General features: G+C 34.7%; 1 protein-coding gene across 11 annotated transcripts in view; it reads left to right on the plus strand.

The window, feature by feature from the left end:
* The window catches only part of ptprfa (protein tyrosine phosphatase receptor type Fa), a 110,815-nt gene that overhangs the window by 23,837 nt on the left and 64,518 nt on the right, over nucleotides 1-22,460 (plus strand). For all 11 annotated transcript variants that reach the window (XM_057841037.1, XM_057841036.1, XM_057841038.1 and 8 more), the window contains exons 2-4: nucleotides 13,564-13,728; nucleotides 13,789-13,934; nucleotides 20,493-20,634. In XM_057841037.1, coding sequence (XP_057697020.1) covers nucleotides 13,635-13,728; nucleotides 13,789-13,934; nucleotides 20,493-20,634 — 382 coding nt within the window. In that variant the 5' untranslated portion in view covers nucleotides 13,564-13,634. The remainder of the gene's footprint in view (nucleotides 1-13,563; nucleotides 13,729-13,788; nucleotides 13,935-20,492; nucleotides 20,635-22,460) is intronic.

Here is a 22,460-nt window from a genome sequence, read left to right on the forward strand (position 1 = left end):
ATAAAAAGATCTACAAAAAAGTCTCAGGAAGTCATACCCAAAAAGACACGGGAACTCAGCTATATTGGTTTGAAGCAGATGTTTCGGGTCTAATTTTGGCATTTTCGAAGCAATCTTTGAATGTTTTGAAAATTCAGCCCCTGAAATCTGTTTCTTCTAGAAACATGAAATTTGGGAGACATGTCCCTCATGAAAAGATCTACAAAAAAGTCCCAGGAAGCCATGCCCAAAAAGATATAGGAACTCAGCTGTATTGGTTTGAAACAGATGTTTTGGGTCTAATTTTTGCATTTTCCAAGCAATCTTTGAATGTTTTGAAAATTCAGCCCCTGAAATATTTTTCTCTGAGAAACATGAAATTTGGGAGACATGTCCCTCATGAAAAGATCTACAAAACAGTCCCAGGAAACCATGCCCAAAAAGACACAGGAACTCAGCCATGTTGGTTTGAAGCAGTTGTTTTGGATCTAATTTTGGCCATTTCCAGCCGTTCTTTGAATGTTTTAAAAATTGAGCCCCTGAAATATGTTTCTCCTGGAAACATGAAATTTGGGAGACATGTCCCTAATGAAAAGATATACAAAAATGTCCCAGGAAGCCATGCCCAAAAAGACACGGGAACTCAGCTATATTGGTTTGAAGCAGATGTTTTGGGTCTAATTTTGGCATTTTCGAAGCAATCTTTGAATGTTTTGAAAATGCAGCCCCTGAAATCTGTTTCTTCTAGAAACATGAAATTTGGTAGACATGTCCATCCTGAGAATACCTACAAAAAAGCCTCAGGAAGTTATGCCTAAAAAGACACGGGAGCTCAGCTATATTGTTTTGTAGCAGATGTTTTGAGTCTAATGATGGCATTTTCGAAGCAATCTTTGAATGTTTTGAAAATTCAGCCCCTGAAATCCATTTCTCCTAGAAACACGAAATTTGGTAGACATATACATCATAAGTAGATCAACAAAAAGGTCTCAGGAAGCCAAAGCTAAAATAAAACAGAAATTCAGCTATGTTGTTTTGAAGTAGACATTTTTGTCTCATTTGGAGATTTCCATGGTTCCTTCCATTTTTTGTAAAAATTCAGCCCCTAAAGTCAGTTTGACTTATCAAGTTGAAATTTGGTAGACATGTCCATCATGAGAAAACCCACAAAAAAGTCTCTAGAAGCCATGCGTAAACACCAAAGCAGGTGATTTCCGGGTCAATGTGTCTCCTGACAGGTGTCCACTGATGGCGTCGTGACTTTTTAGCCAATCGGCAACCTGTATCAACAGGATGTGAGTTGTGTCAAAAGGAAGTGGCCCCAAATGCCCCAAAATTGACAGGAAGTGACCCCAAAATGCACCCAAATCCACAGGACGTGACCACATATCAATAGGAAGTGACCCCCAAATCAACATGAAGTATGTGACCCCGAAATGCCACCAAATCAATAGGAAGTGACATGATGTTAACAGGAAGTGATGGAAAAATGCTGCCAAATCAACAGGAAGTGACCGGTATCAAGAGGAAGTGACCCTGAAATGCCCTCAAATCAACAGGAAGTGCTGGTGACGGGACATTAATAAGACCAAACAGATTATTGAACTGGGGTCAGGGCTACATTTCTCACGAAGATGAACAGAATTAATTGATAGGCTAAATGATTAATGCAAAATAAATCTGTATTGACTAGGGCTGTCAAAATTATCGCGTTAACGGGCGGTAATTATTTTTTTAAATTAATCACGTTAAAATATTTGACGCAATTAACGCACATGCCCCGCTCAAACAGATTAAAATGACGGTACAGTGTAATGGTCCGCTTGTTACTTGTGTTATTAGTGTTTGGCGCCCTCTGCTGGTGCTTGGGTCCAACTGATTTTATGGGTTAGTACCATGAGTGAGCATGGTGTAATTATTGACATCAACAATGGCGAGCTACTAGTTTATTTTTTGATTGAAAATTTTACAAAAAAAACCAAAAACATTAACAGGGGTTTTGATATAAAATTTCTATAACTTGTACTAACATTTATCTTTTAAGAACTACAAGTCTTTCTATCCATGGATCGCTTTAAGTGAATGTTAATAATGTTAATGCCATCTTGTTAATTTATTGTTATAATAAACAAATACAGTACTTATGTATGTTGAATGTATATATCCGTCTTGTGTCTTATCTTTCCATTTCAACAATAATTTGCAGAAAAATATGACATATTTTATAGATGGTTTGAATTGCGATTAATTACGATTAATTAATTTTTAAGTTGTAATTAACTCGATTAAAAATTTTAATCATTTGACAGCCCTACTCTCTCTATATATATATATATATATATATGTATATATATATCGGCTGTAATAACATTAAAATATTTCACGCAATTAACACATGCGCTGCACTACCCACTCACGCATTGTCTTATTCTATCTATAATAGCACCGTATTACATATACATAGAACTAAAAGGCAACGTTTAATGAGGAGAGAGAATTTTGGCAGCCTTTGAAGCCTTTTTTAATTGGCTAAAGCCTTAAAACCCCTCTCTCAATGATCAGATATATTGTGGGAAGCAATGTGGGGAAGAAAGGTAGTGGTTGATCTTTTTCTTAACACCCTATTTTATTTCCCAACGCTGAGAAGATATATCAATTGGCAGCATTACGCACAGTCATGGTTGCACTTCCCATCATGCATTTTGGCAGTTAAGTTAAAGTTAAATGGCTGAATTATCATTTACTGAAAGCTCATAAAAATCCACTAGATGGCAACATTTAGTCACAATATACAAAGTCACATTTATCCTTTAAGAATTACAAGTCTTTCTATCCGTGGATCCCTCTCACAGAAAGAATGTTCATAATGTAAATGCCATCTTGAGGATTTATTGTCATAATAAACAAATACAGTACTTATGTACTGTATGTCGAATGTATATATTCGTCCGAGTTATATTCATTTTTTTCTTAATGCATTGCCAAAATGTATATGATCGGGAAAAATTATCGGGAATGATTGGACTTGAATTGGATGCAAAAAAAAAAAAAAAGCAGTCGGATCGGGAAATATCGGGATCGGCAGATACTCAAACTAAAACGATCGGGAGCAAAAAAACATGATCGGAACAACGCTAATACATATACATATATATATACATATATATATATATATATAGTGCCTTGCAAAAGTATTCGGCCCCCTTGAACCTTGCAACCTTTCGCCACATTTCAGGCTTCCAACATAAAGATATGAAATTAAATTTTTTTTGTCAAGAATCAACAACAAGTGGGACAAAATCGTGAAGTGGAACAACATTTATTGGATAATTTCAACTTTTTTAACAAATAAAAAACTAAAAAGTGGGGCGTGCAATATTATTCGGCCCCTTTACTTTCAGTGCAGCAAACTCACTCCAGAAGTTCAGTGAGGATCTTTGAATGATCCAATGTTGTCCTAAATGACCGATGATGATAAATAGAATCCACCTGTGTGTAATCAAGTCTCCGTATAAATGCACCTGCTCTGTGATACTCTCAGGGTTCTGTTTAAAGTGCAGAGAGCATTATGAAAACCAAGGAACACACCAGGCAGGTCCGAGATACTGTTGTGGAGAAGTTTAAAGCCGGATTTGGATTTCCCAAGCTTTAAACATCTCAAGGAGCACTGTGCAAGCCATCATATTGAAATGGAAGGAGCATCAGACCACTGCAAATCTACCAAGACCCGGCCGTCCTTCCAAACTTTCTTCTCAAACAAGGAGAAAACTGATCAGAGATGCAGCCAAGAGGCCCATGATCACTCTGGATGAACTGCAGAGATCTACAGCTGAGGTGGGAGAGTCTGTCCATAGGACAACAATCAGTCGTACACTGCACAAATCTGGCCTTTATGGAAGAGTGGCAAGAAGAAAGCCAATTCTCAAGATATCCATAAAAAGTCTAGTTTAAAGTTTGCCACAAGCCACCTGGGAGACACACCAAACATGTGGAAGAAGGTGCTCTGGTCAGATGAAACCAAAATTGAACTTTTTGGCCACAATGCAAAACCATATGTTTGGCGTAAAAGCAACACAGCTCATCACCCTGAACACACCATCCCCACTGTCAAACATGGTGGTGGCAGCATCATGGTTTGGGCCTGCTTTTCTTCAGCAGGGACAGGGAAGATGGTTAAAATTGGCGGGAAGATGGATGCAGCCAAATACAGGAACATTTTGGAAGAAAACCTGTTGGTATCTGCACAAGACCTGAGACTGGGACGGAGATTTATCTTCCAACAGGACAATGATCCAAAACATAAAGCCAAATCTACAATGGAATGGTTAAAAAATAAACGTATCCAGGTGTTAGAATGGCCAAGTCAAAGTCCAGACCTGAATCCAATGGAGAATCTGTGGAAAGAGCTGAAGACTGCTGTTCACAAACACTCTCCATCCAACCTCACTGAGCTCGAGCTGTTTTGCAAGGAAGAGTGGGCAAGAATGTCAGTCTCTTGATGTGCAAAACTGATAGAAACATACCCCAAGCGACTTGCAGCTGTAATTGGAGCAAAAGGTGGCGCTACAAAGTATTAACGCAAGGGGGCCGAATAATATTGCACGCCCCACTTTTCAGTTTTTTATTTTTTTAAAAAGTTTAAATTATCCAATAATTTTTTTTCCACTTCCCGATTGTGTCCCACTTGTTGTTGATTCATGACAAAAAATTAAAATTTTATATCTTCATGTTTGAAGCCTGAAATGTGGCGAAAGGTTGCAAGGTTCAAGGGGGCTGAATACTTTTGCAAGGCACTGTATGTGGTTTTCGTGTCAAATTTGGTGTGCGGCGGCTTATAGTCAGGTGCGCCTTATAGTGCGAAAATTACTGTAGTTAAGAAGTTATTTGTTTGAATTGATGGTATTAGATGTCCAATCTGGTTCCAGTGGGTAAATCAGCAGTGAATGATCATGTTTCAACGCCTTTACAGTAGATTGGACGACTATCACCGTCACTGGCATCCAATGAGTTGCGCGCATCTATTACTACTGATGATGTCATCAAATTGAAGCACTAAATCAGTGTTAGCATTAGCGCATTTTTGGGGGTTCTTTTTTTCATTAGCGGATCTTTAAGTGATGATGTCAGCGAGCAGCCGTGCTCCGATGGTGGGAACAAACTCACGAAGAGCATCCGAGCTCTTGTGTGGGTATGTGTTGGCTAAAAGTCGTGTCTCACAGACGTAATTCCAGCTGCGTGAAATTCAAACTTCCCCTCGGGACTCGTTTGCTCCAAAACGTGTAAGATTTCTCAACGGGAAAAAAACGATGAGCCTAGTGTGGAAAACATGTTTTCTCACCGTTTTGTGTACAATTGAAGAGTGAAACAAATATTTCTATATATACAAAAAGATATTAGTAATAGTAGCCACTGAGAAGCCAACCTCCTGAACCTTTTTTTAAATTCTTCTTGTCGATTATTATCCAATCAAAAAAAGAACATTTAGGATTTTCTGAATAAAGTTTTTTTGTGAGTCATTTACCCCATTCAAGAAAAAAAAGTCATTAAAAAATCAAATTTATTCATTTAGCCATATCTACTAAATATGGCTCTTTAACCGCAATTTAAAAATGTCAGTTTTATTATATCTATATGTCGTTTTATTATGACTTACATTTACCCCTTTTCAGTTGCTGAATGTGCCGGTCCATTTTTTCAACAAACGCACGTTTGATTGGCTGATGACTTGACAGAATTACATGTCAACAACATGCCGTCTACTCTGTCCCCTTCGAAGAAAAGGAATATTTAAGTTTTTTTCAGCCAGCAGCAGCCACTGTAAGTAATAATAATAAGTAGTAATCTTGTGTAGGTGGTAAACACAACATTAATTTTGCTACTGAAAGTCCTACTGAACCCCTAAAGATACATCGACAGAAATAAAATACATTTTATTAGGGCTGTCAAACGATTAAAATGTTTAATCGAGTTAATTACAGCTTAAAAATTAATTAATCGCAATTAATCACAATTCAAACCATCTGTAAAATATGCCATATTTTTCTGTAAATTATATATATAGTCTGTAAAATAAATTGTTGGAATGGAAAGATAAGACACAAGATGGATATATACATTCAACATACGGTACAAAAGGACTGTAGTGGGCATTTCACTCTACTGTCATTTAAATCTGTCTATGCTGTCCTCACTCCGAAGCGTCTACTTTTTCCAAAGCTAGACAGCTAGTGAACGACGCCTTAATAATTAGACTTCTTCCTTTTTCATCTGATTTATTAATAAAATGGCCTCAAACCATTGTCCTCTTTAGACCGTCGTAAAACTACAAAAAAAAAAGTACAGAAGCATTGCATTAGCAACGTTAGCTTAGCACGCTATACAGGTTCACTAAACATAAACAAAAAGCGTCTCATACAAAAAATAACATTTCGCTTACTAACATAATATGTACATTCTTTACAACAACCATACTTACAGACAAATCTTGTCCAAGGATCATATAAGCACAACATTAAAAGAAAACAATAAACCATGTCGCAAAGCGACCACAAGAGTTTGCTGTTGGACAGCACAAAATGTCTTGCTGTAAAACTTACCAAAAGGCAGAATACTTTCTGAGCGGGACATGTGCGTCATTTGCGTCAAATATTTTAACGTGATTAATGAAAAAAAATAATTACCGCGCGTTAACGCGATAATTTTGACAGCCCTAATATATATATATATATATATATATAAGTTGTAAAGCAAGAAAACAAACAACAAAAATGAATGGAATGAACAAAAAAAAAACAATTTTTAAAAAAAAATATTTTTCGAACAGATCATGTGACTAGCACCTTAGACGGTCATTTGCTTTGCATATCATCTTCAAAACAAAACCAAAAAAAACTGGGGAGAGCAATTTTATTTTTTATAAATGATTTTTTTCTTTGATTGAAAATATTTTTTTACGATTGAAGCAACTTTTTTTGAACGATTTAGACACAAATGCCCTACCCATAATATGACCCAAACACGAAAAGAATTGCTAAAATCTGGGGCTGTCAAAATTATCGCGTTAACGGGCGGTAATTAATTTTTTAAATTAATCACGTTAAAATATTTGACGCAATTAACTAGTGCTGCAATAATTAATCGATTAACTCGAGTATTCGATTAGAAAAAAAGATTTGAATTACATTTTGCTGCTTCGAGTATTCGTTTAATTATTGTGGCGTTGTCATGGTTTATTTTGAAAGTGTTTGCAATCAGTTTTATTGATTTGAGTGGTTAAACTGCCCTCTTGTCTGCCTCATTTCACATGGCTGAATCCAGCTGCTCCATGTTAAGACCACCATAAGCGAAATTTTTGTTTGCGCTGTTTTTTTAATGCATTCGTAATTTAGTTTATGGGTATATTTAGCCGTTTTTTTTGTGTGGGTATATGTTTCTGAACCATTTGTTAAGAGCATTGTAAAAATAAATAAATAAATAAATAAATACATTTACGTTTTATAGCATTTAAGCTAGCGGACTTTTACAATGTAAGTTAGCCAATTGTTCTTTTGTTGTATATAGATCCTTATTTATCTGATTTTCTATACCGTTTGAGATTCAGCTCAGGTATTTTAATTTTTCATGTTACTTATCCGATTACTCGATTATTCGACAAACTAGTTCATCAATTAATCGACTACTAAAATAATCGATAGCTGCAGCCCTACAATTAACGCACATGTCCCGCTCAAACATTAAAATGACAGCACAGTGAAATGTGTACTTGTTGTGTTTTTCGGAGTTTTGTCGCCCTCTGCTGGTGCTTGGGTGCGACTGATTTTATAGGCTTCAGCACCCATGAGCATTGTATAAGTAATTATTGGCATCAACAATAGCGGGCTACTAGTTTATTTTTTGATTGAAAATTTTACAAACGTTATTAAAACGAAAACATTAAGAGGGATTTTAATATAAAATATCTATAACTTGTACTAACATTTATCTTTTAAGAACTACAAGTCTTGGATCGCTTTAACAGAGTGTTAATAATGGTAATGCCATCTTGTTGATTTATTGTTATAATAAACAAATACAGTATTTGTGTAACGTATGTTGAATGTATATATCGATCTTGTGTCTCATCCTTCCATTCCAACAATAATTTACAGAAAAACATGGCATATTTTATAGATGGTTTGAATTGCGATTAATTGCGATTAATTACGATTAATTGATTTTTAAGCAGTAAATACCGCGATTAAAACTTTTAATCGTTTGACACCCCTACTAAAATCAGAGACAACTTTTTTTTAGATGAAAAATTAAGTGTTCAAATACAAATTTTTGAGTCTTAAATTTTTTTTCACATTCACAAACTTTTTCTATGATTGAAATTGTTCTTTTTCTGATTAAAGTGAATTTGTTTTTGAAAAAAAATTTTTTTTTTTTTTTTGTATGAAGCAACTTGTTTTTTAATAATGACGCAAAGCTCCGAGCCAAAATTTGGCCCAAATGCAAAACAACATTACTTCAATCAAAAAAGTTGCTTCAATAAAAAAAAAAAAAAAAAAAGCTTTCAAATGCTTTTTTTTTTTTTAATTCAAATTTTTTGCAAACACATCTTTTTTGATTGAAGTGACTTTTTTTTTTAATTGAAAATATATGTTTTGATTGAAGCAACTTTTTTTTTCCGATTGAAGCAACTTTTTTTTTTTTTTTGGGATCGAATCATAAAGACACAAATCTAACTCCAAATAGCTTCGCCCAGGGGATACAATTTTTGGCTGAATGTAAAAAATCAGTTTTCAATGCTAGTTGAAATTGAAAACTCTGTCAAAAATTGTAAAAAATTACATTTTTATTATTGTATTTTATTTTTGTATTGTAAAAAATGTAAAAAATATCTTGGTTTTTTTTGTGTGTGTGTTTTCAATGTATTTATTCAGATTTAGCATTGATACTCATAAGACATGTTTTTCCACTTTTTGCCCCCAAAGTATAATTTAAAAAAACAAAATAAACTTATGTATATACACACATATATACAGTGCCTTGCAAAAGTATTCGGCCCACTTGAACCTTGCAACCTTTCGCCACATTTCAGGCTTCAAACATAAAGATATAACATTTTAATTTTTTGTCAAGAATCAACAACAAGTGGGACACAATCGTGAAGTGGAACAAAATTTATTGGATAATTTCAACTTTTTTAACAAATAAAAAACTGAAAAGTGGGGCGTGCCATATTATTCGGCCCCCTTGCGTTAATACTTTGTAGCCCCACCTTTTGCTCCAATTACAGCTGCAAGTCGCTTGGGGTATGTTTCTATCAGTTTTGCACATCGAGAGACTGACATTCTTGCCCATTCTTCCTTGCAAAACAGCTCGAGCTCAGTGAGGTTGGATGGAGAGTGTTTGTGAACAGCAGTCTTCAGCTCTTTCCACAGATTCTCCATTGGATTCAGGTCTGGACTTTGACTTGGCCATTCTAACACCTGGATACGTTTATTTTTTAACCATTCCATTGTAGATTTGGCTTTATGTTTTGGATCATTGTCCTGTTGGAAGATAAATCTCCGTCCCAGTCTCAGGTCTTGTGCAGATACCAACAGGTTTTCTTGCAGAATGTTCCTGCATCCATCCATCTTCCCGTCAATTTTAACCATCTTCCCTGTCCCTGCTGAAGAAAAGCAGGCCCAAACCATGATGCTGCCACCACCATGTTTGACAGTGGGGATGGTGTGTTCAGGGTAATGAGCTGTGTTGCTTTTACGCCAAACATATGGTTTTGCATTGTGGCCAAAAAGTTGAATTTTGGTTTCATCTGACCAGAGCACCTTCTTCCACATGTTTGGTGTGTCTCCCAGGTGGCTTGTGGCAAACTTTAAACGAGACTTTTTATGGATATCTTTGAGAAATGGCTTTCTTCTTGCCACTCTTCCATAAAGGCCAGATTTGTGCAGTGCACGACTGATTGTGGTCCTATGGACAGACTCTCCCACCTCAGCTGTAGATCCCTGCAGTTCATCCAGAGTGATCATGGGCCTCTTGGCTGCATCTCTGATCAGTTTTCTCCTTGTTTGAGAAGAAAGTTTGGAAGGACGGCCGGGTCTTGGTAGATTTGCAGTGGTCTGATGCTCCTTCCATTTCAATATGATGGCTTGCACAGTGCTCCTTGAGATGTTTAAAGCTTGGGAAATCCAAATCCGGCTTTAAACTTCTCCACAACAGTATGTCGGACCTGCCTGGTGTGTTCCTTGGTTTTCATAATGCTCTCTGCACTTTAAACAGAACCCTGAGACTATCACAGAGCAGGTGCATTTATACGGAGACTTGATTACACACAGGTGGATTCTATTTATCATCATCGGTCATTTAGGACAACATTGGATCGTTCAGAGATCCTCACTGAACTTCTGGAGTGAGTTTGCTGCACTGAAAGTAAAGGGGCCGAATAATATTGCACGCCCCACTTTTCAGTTTTTTATTTGTTAAAAAAGTTGAAATTATCCAATAAATGTTGTTCCACTTCACGATTGTGTCCCACTTGTTGTTGATTCTTGTCAAAAAAAAAAAAAATTCATATCTTTATGTTGGAAGCCTGAAATGTGGCGAAAGGTTGCAAGATTCAAGGGGGCCCAATACTTTTGCAAGGCACTGTATGTTCATAGATAAGCCACACTGGACTATAAGCCGCAGCCATCCTCACTGCATTATGGGATATTTACAAAAGATATTAACTGGTAACACTTTATTTGACAGCGGCATCATAAGGTTGTCTAAGACCAAATGAACCACCGTGAAGCTTTGAACCAATTGGCTGCAAAGCTTCATTGCTTCAGGAAGCTTCATTTGGCCATCACTGTTCCCTTGGAGGAGACAGTCAACTTCTGCTACCACCTGCTGTCAAAACTGACACAGGAAGTCAGCTATATTGATTTGAAACAGACGTTTTAGGTCTAATTTTGGCCTTTTCCAGGCGATCTTTAAATGTTTTGAAAATTCAGCCCCTAAAATCTGTTACTCCTAGAAACATGACATTTGGTTGACATGTCCATCATAGATAAACCTACAAAAAAGTCTCTTGAAGCCAGGGCCAAAAAGACACAGGAATTCAACTATATTGGTTTGAAGCAGATGTTTTAAGTCTAATTTTGCCCTTTTCCAGGTAAACGTTGAATGTTTTGAAAATTGAGCCCCTAAAATCTGTTTCTCCTAGAAAGCTGTTGTCCAACATGCCTCTTAGCATGCATTGCAGCACTACAGATGTAAATATCAATCAAAATTCATGTTCTGTTCTAATTATTTCTTTAGTTACTGTTCTAGTTGTTTCATTAATTGCTACATTAACTGGTTACACTTTATTTGACAGTGGCGCCATAAGACTGTCAATAGACAATCATAATTTCGACATGAGACTGTCATGAGCATTAATAAATGTTTATAACAGATGTCATTTAGTGTTATCTGGCAAATTATCTCACTTTTTATTTGATGTAAAATAGCCGAGCTGGACATTAATGGAGTTAGTGACATAATTTGCCAGATGACACTTAATAACATCTGTCATAAGCATTCAGTAATGCCCATGATAGTGTCATGTCATGATTATGACGGTTTTATGACGTTGCTGTCAAATAAATTGTTAACTTTTAACCCAAATAAATCAACAAATAAGCTGCACTGGACTATAAACCGCAGGATTCAAAATGAAGGGAAAAAAGTAGCAGCTTATAGTCCGAAAATTACAGTACTTTGTACTAATTATGATGTCCTTATTTTTAATCTAACTAATCTCATTTTTAATGTCATCTGTAAATTGCTGAAAAGCGCTAATTGCTACAGTATCTGAAGCTTGCTCATGTAACTAATCTTTCAAAATATTTTGGTCAAATCTGTGTTCTTGGCATGTTCCAGCGTCTTCCTGAGATTCCGATGCTAATGGATCTAATCCCGCTATTGTGCACTTCCTCTTTCAGGCATTATGTCACCTGACCAGCGCTCATAACTGAGATTTTTAGGCCGGGCTTGACACCCAGCCGTAGACGCACCGGCTCCGCGGGGTTCCCATTTGAACGTGTTTACGACAGGTCGCCGCGGGGCAGCTGTCCGGTCAGGAAGCAGCACTTTAACTCAATCGGTGCCAGTGACGATAATAGAACCTGAGGCTTAGTTCGTCCTGCTGTTGATTGAATGCCTAAATGATGATAAACGGCGTGGAAAATGAATGAATGAACAAATTTACATTGAACCATTACAGTGCCATTGACGATGCTAGATGTCCAATCACGTGGTGTCCAGTCGTCCTTCTGCAGTTTAGTTTATCACCGGACACTAAAGTGGGAGGGTGGCCATGGCCGTTTCCAGGGATTTGTTGAATGTTTTGAAAATTCAGCCCCTGAAGTCTGTTTCTCATCCAAACATGAAGCCAGGGCCAAAAAGACACAGGAACTCAGCTATATTGGTTTGAAGCAGATGTTTTAAGTCTAATTTTGCCCTTTTCCAGGAAAACGTTGAATGTTTTGAAAATTGAGCCCCTAAAATCTGTTTCTCCTAGAAACATGAAATTTGGTAAACATGTCCATCATAAGCAGACCCACAAAAAAGTCTCAGGAAGCCATGGGTCAAAAACACACAGGAAGTCAGCCATTGTTGTCTGAAGCAGACAATTTTGCTCCAATTTTGACCAATTCCTTTGGTTAATTTTGGGGGTGACAATGCAGCCCCTTAAGTCTGTTTCTCCTACAACCATGAAATTTGGTTGGGATGACAATCATGGGAAGACCTACAAAAAAGTCTCGGGAAGGTATGGTCAAAAAGACACATGAAGTCAGCCATGTTGGTTTGAAGCACACTTGTTCGGTAATTTGTGGCCATTTTATTTACGTTTGTTGAAAATTCAGCCCCTGACGTCTGTTTCTCCTACAAACATGAAATTTGGTAGACGTGTCCATCGTGACAAAACCTACAAAAACCTCTCAGGAACATATGGTCAGAAAGACACAGGAAGTCAGCTATATTGGTTTGAAACAGATGTTTTAGGTCTAATTTTGGCCTTTTCCAGGCGATCTTTAAATGTTTTGAAAATTCAGCCCCTGAAATCTGTTTCTCCTAGAAACATCAAATTTGGTCAACATGTTCATCATGACAATACCTACAAAAAAGTCTGAGGAAGCCATGCCCAAAAAGACACAGGAAGTCAGCTATATTGGTTTGAAACAGATGTTTTAGGTCTAATTTTGCCCTTTTCCAGGCGGTCTTTGAATGTTTTGAAAATTCAGCCCCTGAAATCTGTTTCTCCTATAAACATGAAATTTGGTAGACATGTCCATCATAAGTAGACCTACAAATAAGTCTGTTGAAGCCAGGCCCAAAATAACAAAGGAACTCAACTATGTTGGTTTGAAGTAGACATTTTTGTATCATTTGGGGTTTTCTAGGGTTCCTTCCATTTAAAAAAAAAATTCAGCCCTTAAAGTCAGTTTGACTTATCAAGTTGAAATTTGGTAAACATGTCCATCATAAGAAGACCCACAAAAAAGTCTCAACAAGCCATGCCGTAAACACCACAGCAAGTGATTTCCAGGTCAATTTGTCTCCCGATAGGTGTCCACTGATGACGGCGTGACTTTTTAGCCAATCGGCAGCCTCGTCGGGAAGCTAGCGCCGAGGAGACGATGGGCACGGGTCGCCCCGACGGCGGCGCCATTTCCCTCGTGGCGCTCTTGTTGTTGTCGTCGGTCTTGCTAGTGCCGCCGTCAGGCGCCGACAGTAAGTACAAGACCGCCGGCGTCGTCCGGGGTCCGCGTCGCTTGACGGCTTTGCTCGCAGGCGTTCCGAGCTTCATCAAGTCGCCCGACGACCAGACGGGCATCTCGGGGGGCGTGGCCTCGTTCGTGTGCCAGGCGCTGGGCGAGCCCAAGCCACGCATCACTTGGATGAAGAAAGGCAAGAAAGTCAGCTCGCAACGATTCGAGGTAGGAATTCATGCTCTGGCTTGGGTTCGACATGATTTTCATTCCAAAGGAAAATCAAATTCTTCAAATCAAAATGGGTTCAATGTTTTATGCCAGCAATACAGCCAATGAGTTCTTATATACAGTGACAGTGTGCTTCCGAGATTAAATTAAAACTAATTAATCTCATTTTTAGTCTCACCTAAAAACGACTGAAAGCATAAATATATGCAGTGGTAGTGCTGTTGAGAGATATTAAAAAATGGATCTACTACTGATTGTGATTTGCATCATTTAATATGAATAACTTTTAATCTCACTTCATAACTGCTGCAAAGCATTCATCTCTTCAGGGCTAGTACTCTGAGTATATTTTACAAACAAAGCAACTACTAAATATGATCTGTCATTATTTAATCTCAATAATGTCACTTTTGATCTCAACTCAAAACTGGGAAAAAAATGCATTTATTTCGTCAGTGACATGTTCTTGAGATTTAAAAAAATATATAAAAACCACTATGGATCTGTTTTGATTTAATGTAATTAATCTCATTTTTAATCTCACCTCAAAACTGCTGCAAAGCATTAATATATTCAGTGTTAGTGCTGTAAATATGTTTTAAAAATGAAGGAACTACTAATTATGCTCTGTCAATGTTTAATCTATTTAATCTCATTTTTAATCTCACCTAAAACTGCTGCAAAGCATTAATCTATTGAGGCGTCGTACTGTCAATATATTTCAAAAAGGAAGCAACTACTAATTATGATCTGTCATCATTTAATCTCATTCATTGCATATTTAATCTCAACTCAAAACTGCTAAAAAGCATTCATATAGTCCATGCTCATGTTGTTGATTTTTTTTAACAACTAATGGATCTGTTGTGACTTAATCTAATTAATATCATTTTAATCTCACCTCAAAACTGCTGCAAATCATTAATACATTCAGTGCTAGTGCTGTCAATATCTTTTAATAATGAATCAGATACTAATTATGGATGTCATGATTTAATCTAAATAATCTCAGTTTTAAAATCACCTCAAAACTGCTGCAAAGCCTTAATCTATTCAGCCGTAATACTGACAGTATATTTTAAAAATGAATTAACTACTAATTTTGATCTGTCATGATTTAATCTAATTAATCTCACTTTTAAGCTCACCTCAAAACTGCTGTAAAGCATTAATATATTCAGTGCTAGTGCTGTCAGTATCTTTTAAAAATGAAGCAACTACTCATTATGATCTGTCATCATTTAATCTAATTAATCTCATTTTTAATCTCAACTCAAAACAGCAAAATTATTAATATAGTCACTTTTAGTGCTTTCTATGTTTTGAAAATGAAGCAACTACTACTTATGATATGTCATTATTTAATATAAATAATCAAATTTTTAATCTCAACTCAAAACTGCAAAAATGCATTCATATACAGTAGTCAGTGATCATGTTGTTGAGATTTTAAAAAAGTTGTAACAACCACTAGTTATAGATCTGTTAGATAATTTTTTAAATAATAAATGATAATTAATTATTCTCCTTTTTAATCTCACCTCAAAACTGCTACAAATCATTAATAAATTCAGTGTTAGTGCTGTCAATATGTTTTAAAAATGAAGCAACTACTAATGATGATCGGTCATTGTATAATCTAAATAATCTCACTTTTAATCTCACCTCTAAACTGCTGCAAAGCATTAATCTATTCAGGCCTAGGACTGTCAGTATATTTTAAAATTGAAGCAATAACTGATCATGATCTGTCATTATTTAATCTAATTAATCTAATTTTTAATCTCAACTCAAAACTGCTCAAAATCATTTATATAGTCTGTGGCCATGTTGTCTGTGATCATGTTGTTGATATTTAGAAAAATGTAACAACTACTGATTGCGATCTTTCATTATATAATCCAATTAAACTCATATTTCATATTTTCATATTTTAAAAAATGAAGCAACTACTAATTATGATCTGTCATTATTTAATGTAATTTTAATTTAAACTCAAACTGCTAAAAAGCATTAATCTTAATGAAGCAACTACTGATTAAGATCTGTTATTTAATCTAATTAATCTCATTTTTAATCTCACCTCAAAACTGCATTATCCAATTCAGTGTTAGTGCTTTCATTTTTTTTTAAAATGAAGCAGCTATATCTTAAAAATGAAAACTACTAATTATGACCTGACATTACTTAATCTAATTAATCTCATTTTTAATCTCAACTCAAAACTGCTGCAAAGCATTAATATATTCAGTGCTAGTGCTGTCAATATCTTTGAATAATGAAGCAACTACTAATTATGATCTGTCATTATTTAATGTAATTAATCTCATTTTTAATCTCATCTCAAACTGCTAAAAAGTATTAATCTAAATGAAGCAACTACTGATTAAGATCTGTCATTTAATATAATGAATCTCATTTTTAATCTCACCTCAAAACTGCATTATCCAATTCAGTGTTAGTGCTTTCATCTTTTTTTTTAAATGAAGCAGCTATTATGACCATTCATTATTACCTAATTATTCCCATTTTTAATCTCACTTTAAAACTGTTGCAAAGCATTAATCTATTCTTGGGTAGTACTGTCATTATATCTTAAAAATGAAACAACTACTAATTATGACCTGATATTACTTAATCTAATTAATCTCATTTTTAATCTCAACTCAAAACTGCTGCGAAGCATGAATCTATTCAGGGGAAGTACTATCATGTATGTCATAAAAATGAATCTCATTTTGAATCAAAACTGCTAAAAAGCATTAATATAGTCAGTGGTCATGTTGTCAAGAGATTAAAAACCATTGTGAATTAATCTCATTTTTAATCAAATGGCATCAAACAATAAAAAATTAGCATTATGAAGGATTATCTTGAAATATTAAAAAATAATTAGCCTCGTGGTCAAATAATAATAATAAAATAAAATAAAATAATATAATAAAATAATAATAAAATTAGGGCTGTCAAAATTATCGCGTTAACTATTTTTTTTAATTAATCACGTTAAAATATTTGACGCCATTAACGCATATGCCCCGCTCAGACAGATTTAAATGACGGTACAGTAAAACGCTCATTTGTTAATTGTGTTTGATGGAGTTTTGCCGCCCTCTGCTGGCGCTTGGGTGCGACTGATTTTAAAGGCTTCAGCACCCATGAGCATTGTGTAAGTAATAATTGACATCAACAATGGCGGGCTACTAGTTTATTTTTTGATCGAAAATTTTACAAATTTCATTAAAACGAAAACATTAAGAGGGGTTTTAATATAACATTTCTATAACTTGTACTAACATTTATCTTTTAAAAACTACAAGTCTTTCTATCCATGGATCGCTTTAACAGAATGTTAATAATGTTAATGCCATCTTGTTGATTTATTGTTATAATAAACAAATACAGTCCTTATGTATCGTATGTTGAATGTATATATCCATTTTGTGTCTTATCTTTCCATTCCAACAATAATTTACAGAAAAATATGGCATATTTTATAGATGGTTTGAATTGCGATTAATTGCGATAAATTACGATTAATTTTCAAGCTGTAATTAACTCGATTAAAAATTTTAATTGTTTGACAGCCCTAAATAAAATATAATAAATAATAAATAAAATAATAAAAAATATTATATGTTGAATAATAAAAATAAAAAAAATACAAAAATAAAATAAATAAAAATAAAATCAATAATGAAAAATATAGAGAAATAATAAGATATTTTATGATATTTTAATACATCTGTAAATTGAATTACACAAAAATATTAGATTGGCAAAAAAAAAAAAAAAAAAATCAGCAAACAGAATATTTTATTTTTGTCCTACATTTTCTTGCAAACATTTTGTTTTTCTTTGTCGTGTTTTGCAATTCCCAGAGTTCGTTTATTCATTTATTTCAAGTAAGAATTGCGTATTAAATCATCTCGGCAAAAAAGAAAAACTCAAAAGTTTCTGTCTTTTTGTCTCCGCGGGGATTTGAAACGAGATCCCCGTTGCGTTTAAGAGCTTATCGCATTCCGGGACGTTTGCAAACAAAAGTTCAGCCTTTGTGTGACCGGAGAACATTGACTGCATGGAAAGGAGAAGCTTTTCCTCATTCCCGCGGCGGAGAATCCGGAATGTGGAAGCGGAGCTCCGAGGTGGAAAGCGACGCCTCCCCGCCGGGTCGGAACGCCGCCTCCCTCATTAGCGCAGGAATGCCGCGGCGGCGGCGGAAGCGCCGAGCCCCCCGGATGACCCCGCCGTCTTTAACGCCGACGTTCCCCCGGCATACCCCGTCTCCGCTCAGGCGCGTCATTGGACGCAAAACTTCCTTCTCGCTTGGTGGTCCTCCTTCAATTCCTCTTGAGGAGAAGCGGTGGACTCAAATTCATTTGGCTGCCATTGACGGCGTTAGACGTCGATTCTGCTTTGAGGCGGCGAATGAATACAATGAAAGTAGGGCCACTTCGATATTCGATTAGCACTTTTATTTCCGTTTTTAAAGAAAATAACTCATTAAATAAAGAGGAATATTGAAGAAAAATTTTAGTGTTATTTTTAAAGAAATCACGGGAAATTATATCAAATTATAATTAAATTATTTTTGAATAAATAACGGGAAAAGTAAATACTCTATTTTTTATTATTTCAAATTTTAATTATATGAATAGATTTTTAATTACAACAGGGAAAAAAACGTTCTCCATTTATTCATTTTTGGTATTTTTCACATTTTAATTAATTTATTAATTTTATTTAATTTACTATATATTTGTAATTGATTTTAAATGCAAAGGGAAAAAGTTTGTATTCTGTTTTTTTATTGAATTTTTTTAAAGAAATCAAAAACATAATTTTGAATTAAATGATTTTTTTAAAAAAAGTTTTAATTAATACAATGTATTAATTTTATTATTACTGATTTTTAAATATAAAAAAAGAAAAAAGTTCTTATTCTGTTTTTATTTATTATATTTTTAAAAGAAAACAAAAACATAATTTGATTAAAAAGTAATTTTAAATAAATGTATTAATTCTGTTAATATTAATTAGTTTATTTTATATTTTTAATTGGTTGATTTTAAATAAATACAAAGGAAAAAGTATTTTATTGTCTATTTTTTATGGTAGTTGTATTTTTTGTAAAAAAAAAAAAAAAAAAACATTTGTTTTGATTCACTTTAATTAATGTAATTTTAATTGATTTTACTATTAGTATTTTTTTTAATTTACTATGAAAATAATTGATTTTAAATAAATACATAAAAACCAAAAAAAGTTTGTATTTGTATTATTTGTATTATTATTATTATTATTTTTTTTTTTTTCAAAGAAAATGAACATGATTTATAATTAAATGATTTTTAAAAAAGTTTTAATTAATATAATGTATTAATTTTATTACTGATAAAAAGAACAAAGTTTGTATTCTGTTTTTGTTATTTATTATATTTTTAAAGAAAACAAAACCATAAAATAATTACATTTGATTAAAACGTTATTTTAATTAAATTTATCAATTCTATTAATTAATTATTTTATTATATATTTTTAATTGGTTGATTTTAAATAAATACAAAGGAAAAAAGTATTTTATTCTCTATTTTTTATGGTAGTTTTATTTTTGTAAGAAAAGAAAAATATTTTTTTGATTCGATTTAATTAATGTGATTTTAATTAATTTTACTATTTGTATTTTTTTATTTACTGCAAAAAATAATTGATTTTAAATAAATACATAAAAACAAAAAAGTTTGTATTTGTATTATTTGTATTTTAATTTTTTATTTAAATTGTATTTATTTATTTTTTAAGAAAAGAAAGAACATGATTTATAATTAAATGATTTTTTAAAAAGTTTTAATTCAATGTATTAATTTTATTACTACTGATTTTTAAATACAAAAAAGAAAAAAGTTTGTATTCTGTTTTTATTATTTATTATATTTTTAAAGAAAACAAAAACATAAAATAATTAAATTTGATTAAAACATCTTTTTAATTAAATTCCTTAATTCTATTAATATTAATTATTTTATCATATATTTTTAATTGGTTGATTTAAAAATAAATACAAAGGAAAAAAGTATTTTATTATCTATTTTTTATGGTAGTTTTATTTTTTGTAAGAAAAGAAAATATTTTTTAGATTCAATTTAATTAATGTAATTTCAATTAATTTTACTATTAGTATTTTTTTTTATTTACTATGAAAATAATTGATTTTAAATAAATACATAAAAACCAAAAAAACTTTGTATTTGTATTATTATTATTTTTTTAAATTTTATTTATTTATTTATTTTTAAAGAAAAGAAAGAACATGATTTTTTTTTTTTTTTTTTAATGAAGTAGATGCACATGAATCTCGTTCACGGGCCACACAAGATGATGCGATGGGCCGGATCTGGCCCACGAGCATCCAGTTTGACAACCCTAATGTAGACAAACAACTGACTGGTCAGCAGTCAATCTTAACAGTGGACTGACTGGTCGCCAGTTAGCATCAGAGGACATACAGTAGATAAATTTCCCACTAAAGTCCGTCCGTCTCCCCCTTGGACGCAGGTGATCGAGTTTGCCGACGGCTCGGGTTCGGTTTTGCGCATCCAGCCGCTGAGGTCGTACCGGGACGAGGCCGTCTACGAGTGCACCGCCGCCAACGTCCTGGGGCAGATCAACGCCAGCGCCAAGCTCACCGTCCTGGACGGTAAACCTTAACCAGATGAAAAATGTAATCATCGAAAGCTGAATGTTGACTCACCCTTTGTGTCGTGACCTCGTCGCGGCGGGCGTGCAAACATGCGTGAAAACATGCCTGAGTGCGGGCACGTCCATCCCAAAAAACAGGTGCGAGCCCAAGCGCTTAGCTCAGGGTCACTTTTTGTCACACAGTGAGGCCGCGCTTCTCGTCGTGGATAGCAGTAGGCATTTTCACACCTGCCTTGCCACATTGTGTGAAAGGCACTGATACAATTTTTAAAATTATTTTTAAAAATGTACTGTAAAAGAGTAAAGTAATTCCAACAAAAAATACTAAAATAAACTATTGACCCTTTAGTCAGTGGACATGCAAGTGCAGTGATTGACTGGCTAATGGCTAGCTGCACACAACCAAGTAAAAGAAAAAGTAGAAGCTAGTCATCTCCAAATCCAACATGCGGCCAATACAAGCTGTTGCAGATGACAATTAGCGTTAGCGGTTAACATTTGCAGTTAATGTAAGCGAATACCATACATAAATAGCATCCGCATTAGTCTAGCGCTAGCCGGTAGAATCTATGTTAACATTAGCACCTACATTTTTTAAAAATAGACAAACAATTCAAACCGAGGCACATCTAGCACCGCCCCCTCGTTTGAATAACATTTCCTGAAAAGGAAATAAATACAATAGCAAAGCGCTTTAATTTATTGAATATTTAGTTCAATTCATACATATATTTTTGTGTATATTTCAACATTTCCACAGAGACTGCCGTGGTTATATTTTATTTATTCTTAACACCGTTATACACTTGTGCATACCAGAATGCCAAATAAAGTCTGTCTCCCTACCTACCTATCTAATCTACCTACCTAATCTACCTCCCGACTGACCGACCAATTGGTTAAAGTGATCCTCGATTTTAAAGACATGTAGGCTCTAATAAATCACAATTGTTGTCTTGTATTAAAATATGTCGTTAGAAACACATAAAATGTTAAATCAATGGAAATATTTTATAATATTTAGTGCATATTTTGACCGATAGTTGGCGCCATGTTCTGCGGGCGCGGAGTGATGACGTAGATGATATTTTTACAATCGTGTAGCGTGTGTACAACAACTGTGTATTACTGGCTTAACTCGCGAAGTAAAATGCCACGATGTGCTGCTTATGGATGCAATTTCGAGTCAAATGGAAACAAGGAGAGTGATGCGAGTCTCCACAAATTTCCTGTTGACAAGAAGAGGAGAAAGGTTTGGGAAAATGCCTGTAGACAAGCAAATCTTCCCAAACAACCAAGGCTTTGTTGTCGCCATTTTTCTCCTACCGCGTTTGAGGATTTTAGTAGATGACAACTAATGAAAGATCTCACCGGAGCGGCTAGATATAAGCGCAGACTAAAAGCAAATGCTGTTGCAACTATTTTCCCGCACAAGAAGCCTCAGCCTGCTCGGATATCGAGTGAAATGCGCGCAATGAAGCGAGACGGACGAGACACTCTGGCCGCCCTCTTAAGCACCCAAGCCGCTCCTGTCGCTACAGCGGGAGGCGAACCTTCGGGCGTACCGCTAGTCACAGAGGAAGCTAATAATTCACCTCTACTGTCAGTTCATCAGGCAGTGTGTGTTCAGTATTCAGCTATTATGAGTGATGCTGCCACTCAAACTGATCAAAGCACGTCCAATGCAATTCATTCAATGCAACACAAATGTCCCAACCCCATTGATAAAGCAATAAATTCTCATCGCCGGAATGGCATACATGTGAAGTCAAAATCCATTTTAGGGGACTCCCTCCGAAAGCTCATCGCGAGAATGGCAAGAGT

The sequence above is a fragment of the Corythoichthys intestinalis genome, chromosome 7 (assembly GCF_030265065.1).
Source record: "Corythoichthys intestinalis isolate RoL2023-P3 chromosome 7, ASM3026506v1, whole genome shotgun sequence".
Lineage (NCBI taxonomy): Eukaryota > Metazoa > Chordata > Actinopteri > Syngnathiformes > Syngnathidae > Corythoichthys > Corythoichthys intestinalis.